Genomic DNA, 7,526 nt, shown 5'->3' on the forward strand with positions numbered 1-7,526 from the left:
AATCGGAGGCTGAGGTGGACTGAATCAAACACAACTCCGAAAAATTATAGCCTATTCATCAATTGCCCACATGGGATGAATAACTGCTATTCTATTGTGTAACCCAACCCTCACCCTACTAAACCTATTAATTTACATTATTATAACCTTCACCATATTCATGCTACTTATCCAAAACTCCACCACCACTACACTACTGCTATCCCAAACGTGAAATACAATACCTGTTATAACAACCTTCACTATACTCACCCTACTCTCCATAGGAGGACTCCCTCCACTCACAGGATTTATGCCCAAATGAATAATTATTCAAGAACTAACAAAAAATGACACCCTCATTCTACCAACCCTCATAGCTATCACAGCTCTACTCAACCTATATTTCTATATACGCCTCACCTATTCCACAGCATTAACCCTATTCCCCTCCACCAATAACATAAAAATAAAATGACAATTTCACTCCACAAAACAAATAACCCTCCTACCAACAGCAATTGTATTATCCACTATACTCCTACCTCTTACACCAACATTCTTTATTCTACTATAGGGGTTTAGGTTAAATCAGACCAAGAGCCTTCAAAGCCCTAAGCAAGTATAATTTTACTTAACCCCTGCCCAATAAGGATTGCAAGACCATATCTTACATCAATTGAATGCAACTCAAACACTTTAATTAAGCTAAATCCTCACTAGATTGGAGGGATACATCTCCCACGAACTTTTAGTTAACAGCTAAATACCCTAATCAACTGGCTTCAATCTACTTCTCCCGCCGCGAGAAAAAAAAGGCGGGAGAAGTCCCGGCAGGATTGAAGCTGCTTCTTTGAATTTGCAATTCAAAATGATTACTCACCACAGGACCTGGCAAAAAGAGGACTCTACCCCTGTCTTTAGATTTACAGTCTAATGCCTACTCGGCCATTTTACCTATGTTCATAAACCGATGACTATTCTCAACCAATCACAAAGACATTGGTACTCTATATCTACTATTTGGTGCCTGGGCAGGAATAGTAGGTACTGGTTGGTCTAAGCTTGTTGATTCGTGCTGAATTAGGTCAACCTGGCTCACTTATCGGAGACGACCAAATTTACAACGTACTAGTAACAGCCCATGCCTTCGTGATAATTTTCTTTATAGTGATACCTATCATAATTGGAGGATTCGGAAACTGACTAGTCCCCTTAATAATTGGAGCCCCTGACATGGCCTTCCCTCGTCTAAACAACATAAGCTTCTGAGTGCTTCCCCCTTCCTTCCTGCTACTGATAGCATCCTCAATAGTTGAAGCCGGCACAGGTACAGGCTGAACTGTGTACCCCCCTCTAGCAGGAAATCTAGCACATGCGGGAGCCTCAGTAGACCTTACTATCTTCTCTCTACATTTAGCCGGCGTGTCTTCAATCCTTGGGGCTATTAACTTCATTACAACTATTATTAATATAAAACCACCCGCTATGACCCAATACCAAACACCTCTCTTCGTGTGATCGGTCCTAGTTACAGCGGTCTTACTCTTATTATCACTACCCGTCCTAGCAGCCGGAATTACCATACTATTAACTGATCGAAACCTAAATACAACCTTTTTCGATCCCGCAGGAGGAGGCGACCAATTCCCTCATTTATTTGTTTTAAATGGCATTTTTCATTGTAGAAAATTTGGAAAATGAAGAAAAAAGAACACAAAATCTCTCATGATTCCACCACCTAGAGAGAAAAACTGTTGAAATATACTGATATTTTATACTATATATACTGATATATGTACATACATATGTGTGTGTGTGTATATACAGACATATATATAGTGGTTGCACAGCCATCATCACAATCTAAATTTAAAGCATTTTTATCACCTCTACAAGAAACCCTCTACCACTTGCAGTCACTCCCTACTCCCCACTCCCTAGTCCCTGGAAACCACTAATCTAATTTCTGCCTCTATAGATGAGCCTTTTCTTGACATTTCGTATAAATGGAATCATACAATATGTATTTTTTTGTGTTTGGCTACTCTCAACTTAGCATAATGTTTTTTGGTTTTCTTGTTTTTTTTAACATCTTTATTGGAGTATAATTGCTTTACAATGGTGTGTTAGTTTCTGCTTTATAACAAAGTGAATCAGTTATACATATACATATATCCCCATATCTCTTCCCTTTTGCGTCTCCCTCCCTCCCACCCTCCCTATCCCACCCCTCTAGGTGGTCACAAAGCACCAAGCTGATCTCCCTGTGTTATGCGGCTGCTTCCCACTAGCTATCTATTTTATATTCGGTAGTGTATATATGTCCATGCCACTCTCTCACTTTCTCCCAGCTTACCCTTCCCCCTCCCTGTATCCTCAAGTCCATGCTCTAGTAGGTCTGTGTCTTTATTCCCATCTTGCCCCTAGGTTCTTCATGACCACTTTTTTTTTTTCTAGATTCCATATATATAGCATAATGTTTTTAAGATTCATCCATGTTGTGGCATGTAACAGTATTTCATTCCTTTTTATTGCTGAATCACATTATATTCTATGAATATATCAAATTTTGTTTATCCATTCATCAGTTGATGGACATTTGCATTGTTTCCACTCTGGCTATTATGAATAATGCTGCTATGAACATTCATGTATAAGTTTTTGCATAGACATATGTTTTCATTTCTCTTGGGTAAATACCTAGGTGTGAAATTGCTGAGTCATATGGTAACTCTGTGTTTAGCATTTTGAGAAAACACATATCTATTTTATAATTAAAAAAATTGGAACCAGTGTATATACACTTTGTTAAACTTAATATCATTTTTATTATGAACATTTTGCAATGTCTTTCAATAATCTTCAAAAAGATGACTTTTAATACTTATACATTTTTCCTTTTTATATAAGCATTGCAATTATTTTCTTATTGTTGGACAACCTACTGCTTTTATACATAGCATTGATGGGCATATTTGTACATAAATATGTGAGCACAACTCTGATACTATTAAATTTTTACTTTTATTAAATATTAATCTTTTCATTTATTTTCAAAAGTTTATTGGCTTCTGGCTCTTTTATTTTAAATTTCATCCATTTTGTGTCATTGCTTTTTGGCTCCAAATATCTCACATATTGATTCATTATTTTTAACTTCTATTTATTCCTCCCCCCCTTTTTTTTTTTAACCTTATTTCTAGTTTCTTAGATTTAGTCTCCTCTCAACCTTTGTTAAGGCAAAAGTAATATTCTGCTTTAGGTTTAGAAACTGTTAAAAAACACTTTGATTTCATTATAATTTGTCTCATTAACTTATACAAAGGGGGATAACAAAAGGGGATAATAAATCACCATCATCTGAAGAACCCAACACTTATTCTTGCTTTTTTTTTTGCTTTGGGGAAGAAAAAACTTAGAAAAAAAACATGCATCAATGATGTGACTTGAATTTTAAGAAACATATTTCATAAATAAGCACTATTTCCCATAAATGCACTCTTTCTGATTCGAAGCAATTTTTTTTTTTTTGGCAAAATATTTAATGTCTGTAAGTGTGCCTCACCCTCCTATTCCTGTTATGATTCGATAGCCTCTCCAAACTGGCTGTACCAGAGAAAACATGGGCACATTTTCCCAGCAGGATTCGAAAACCATTAAAGCCCTAGTCCTCTTGACTCAGAAATGACTACAGGTGAGGTCCTTCCACAGCATGCCTCAGGCGTCTCTGCTCAAGGAAAAAAGCCCCCCATTTCTACAAGACTCCCGAGGTGTTCTGTTCTTCTGCAGCTTGGCACTGGGAGCTGGGCGGCTGGAAATAGTGGTAGGCTCGGGCACTGCAGAGGTAGTCCCCATACACAGTGAGAAGCATCATGGAGGAGGAGAAGGTCTTGTAGCCAATGTTAGCCAGTTTCTTGGCAGTTGGCATGTTGTCCCCCTCTAGGATTCGGCTCCCAATGCGAGCTAGGGCCCCGCGGGCCAGACGTAGCATAACCCCCCGCAGCAAGGCTGGAGCCTGCAGTGGCTGCCCAGAGCAATTTTATTAAGTCTAGAAGTTAGTCTCTCTTGTAGATGTCAAAGTCTTTCTTGATCACGAGCCTTTATTACACTATTTGAATTAAAAGAAACCCCAGGGCTTCCCTGGTGGCGCAGTGGTTGGGAGTCCGCCTGCCGATGCAGGGGACACGGGTTCGTGCCCCGGTCCGGGAAGATCCCACATGCCGCGGAGCGGCTGGGCCTGTGAGCCATGGCTGCTGAGCCTGCGCGTCCGGAGCCTGTGCTCCGCAACTGGAGAGGCCACAACAGTGAGAGGCCCAAGTACTGAAGGAAAAACAAAACAAAAAAAAAAACAAAAAAGAAACCCCAGATTCACAAATCTGCCATTTGAGCAATTTAGTTTTTTAGAAACTTGCTTAAACTTCATTAATCAAACACTTTCAACTTTTCTGTTGCCTTTTCAATCTCAAGGTAAAAATGATCATAGTACATCACTGATTACCTAATACTTCCTCTCTGTATAAGATTTTGGTTACTGCTGGGTAAAAAAGGAAAAAGAAAACAACTTTGTTTTAGTCGACGTTATTTTTTAGAACATTTTAAAATTTACAGAAAAATTGAGAAGATAGTACAGAGAGTTCTCATGTACCTCATACCCAGTTTCCCCTATTATTAACATATTACATTAGTGCAGTACATTTGTTATAATTAATGAACCAACATCAACACATTATTAATAACTATAGTCCATAGTTGTTTCAGATTTCCTTAGTTTTTGTCTAATGTCTTTTTCTGGTCCAGGATGCTACGTTATAATTAGTTGTCATGTCTCCTTAGACTCCTCTCTGCTATTAAAGTTTCTCAGACCTTCCTTGTTTCTGACAACCTTGACTGTTTTGAGGACAATAGGTCAGATACATTGTAGGATGACCCACTACTGGAATTTGAACATATATTTTTTTAATTCCAAATTTTCTCTGAAGAAGAGAAAATTAAAAATTCTTTTTAATTTTATTTTTGGATGCATTGGGTCTTCGTTGCTGTGCGCAGGCTTTCTCTAGTTGCAGCGAGTGGGGGCTACTCTTCATTGCGGTGCGCAGGCTTCTCATTGCGGTGGCTTATCTTGTTGCTGAGCATGGGCTCTAGATGCTCAGGCTTCAGTAGTTGTGGCTCGCAGGCTCTGGAGCACAGGCCCAGTGGTTGTGGCGCATGGGCTTAGTTGCTCCTCAGCATGTGGGATTTTCCTGGACCAGGGATCAAACCCGTGTCCCCTGCATTGGGAGGCGGATTCTTAACTACTGCACCACCAGGGAATCCCGACACATTCCTTTTTTAAAAATTTATTTATTTTATTTATTTACTTTTGGCTGCATTGGGTCTTCGTTGCTGCATGTGGGCTTTTTCTAGTTGTGGCGAGCGGGGCCTACTCTTCATTGCGGTGTGTGGGCTTCTCATTGTGGTGGCTTCTCTTGTTGCAGAGCACGGGCCCTAGGCACGTGGGCTTCAGTAATTGTGGCTCGCGGGCTCTAGAGCGCAGGCTCAGTAGTTGTGGCGCACAGGCTTAGCTGCTCCACAGCATGTGGGATCTTCCCGGGCCAGGGATCAAACCCGTGTCTCCTGCACTGGTAGGTGGATTCTTAACCACTGTGCCACCAGGGAAGCCCCCAAGACACTTATTCTTAATCCCACATCTTCTATCCTTCTATTGTTGATTTACTCAAACATTTAAAATTGTCTTCTTCCTCTTTGTCTACATTTATATTTTTCCTTTATTTACATGGAAGTTTGGTAAACAGCATAGCCAGGCTATAGGCATAGTTTTAAGAAAACAGCCCACTCTATGGCAGGGGGTTAGCGGCACCCCCATCCTGCACATCCTAATGCATTCTCTACACCTGATCATTCTACTTCTAGCCTTAGCACCTAATCACCCAAAGGCCTCACTTCCTAATAACCTTGGGGGTTAGAATTTCAACATGAATTCTGGTGGGACACAAACACTCACACCATAGCATCAGCCAACACCAAGTGCAACAGATCCCAACCACCCAGTTGATCTAAGACAACCCATGGAATTATAAGAGGTAAAAATATCCCAAACCCCATTTCCTAACACATCAAAATTACAGGCTTTATTCTACATCTGAGTAGACCTCAAACCCCTTTCAAGATTTGTCTTGGGAGCAAGGGCATAGGGGTCTCTTGACACTCAGGGAAGATAAAATGTCTGATGTTCAGCAGGGGTGGGGAAGGTGGACCTTATTAAAAGTAATCAAAATTCAAAGAGACTATTTGAAAAGAGGATTCTGATCAAATACATTTGAAAAGAGGTCTAATAAATATTTGAAAAGAAGGGGAGTCACGGTGTTTCTCAGGAAAAACAAAGGAAAGTATGCCATTGAAGATTTGTAAAGGGATCATGATGTTTGTTCAAGGGGGTAATACACTAAGACTAATTTTTGTTCAAGTTTTAATTAACTATGTGACAAGAGAAGTTGCTGGGAGTTTGGGGTTTTTTGTTTGTTTTTGGCAAATGGATTAGGCTAATTTCCCCATCTTTATAATTTATCACTTTCACACTGGTTATTTCTACTTGGTGGAACCAACTGTGAAATTATCTTGTGCTTTTTTCTCACTCTATCTGGCTCTGTCCTCAGTGTCCCTTTTGCTATGGGCCCCTTCAAGTTCATTGTATCACTGTCAGTAGGGGAGAGGGTTGTTTAGAAGACTGAGACCCGTTTGCTCTCTAGGGCACACATACTCTAAAGATGTCTACAATTGGGTATTTGCACTTTGACCAAGACAAGTCCTGTCTTGGGAGGAATCATTTATCACAAAGAATGAAAAGATTTTGTAGTCAGTATTGTTCTACTCCAGCTAATTTTATTTATTATCAAGGACAAATGGGACAAATTCAATCAGTACTTGCAGGGTATCAAAAGCAAGAGTGGGTGAGACATATAATATTTCCTATAAGTAACATATCTATAACAATTTGACATTTGAATATGCTGCTTTTGTAGAATATTTGAGCCTTCAATGTTTAGGACTTTTAGTAAACATTCAAAGCAAAAATGTCAGTTTTCCCAATAATTGTTCCATACGTCAGATTTCATGATCGTTGGAAAAAGAGCAAAAGGCTGGGAAATAGATGCCTGCATGACAAAAATGAGATGGATCCATTTGGAAACAGGATTCTACTAGATAACCAACTTTAAAAAAAATTTTTTTTATAATTATTACTTTTTAAATTATTTATTTATTTGGCTGCACTGGGTCCTAGTTGCGGCACATGGGATCTTCGTTGCTGTGTGCGGGATCTTCCTTGCAGTATGCGGATCTTTAGTTGCGGCACGCAGGATCTTTTAGTTGAGGCGTGAGTGTAGGATCTAGTTCCCTGACCAGGGATCGAACCCGGGCCCCCTGCATTGGGAGCGTGGAGTCTTAGCCACTGGACCACCAGGGAAGTCCCAAGATAACCAACTTTTAAATAATAATATATTCATACAACTCAAAACATTTTAAATATAGAAAGGTTATTTCCCATC

The 7,526-nt window shown here is 39.6% G+C and overlaps 1 protein-coding gene across 1 annotated transcript; it reads right to left on the minus strand.

The window, feature by feature from the left end:
• Window positions 1-697: 697 nt before the first annotated feature.
• Window positions 698-7,130, minus strand: LOC111186611 (cytochrome c oxidase assembly protein COX14-like). Its single transcript, XM_089923137.1, has one exon. It carries the CDS (start codon window positions 3,971-3,973, stop codon window positions 3,737-3,739), a length of 237 nt encoding a protein of 78 aa, XP_089779263.1. The 5' UTR covers window positions 3,974-7,130; the 3' UTR covers window positions 698-3,736.
• Window positions 7,131-7,526: the final 396 nt, after the last annotated feature.

This window comes from Delphinapterus leucas, chromosome 13 (genome assembly GCF_059928025.1).
Source record: "Delphinapterus leucas isolate spDelLeu-1000000601 "Yukka" chromosome 13, BTC_Dleu_Yukka2, whole genome shotgun sequence".
NCBI classification, from domain to species: Eukaryota; Metazoa; Chordata; class Mammalia; order Artiodactyla; family Monodontidae; genus Delphinapterus; species Delphinapterus leucas.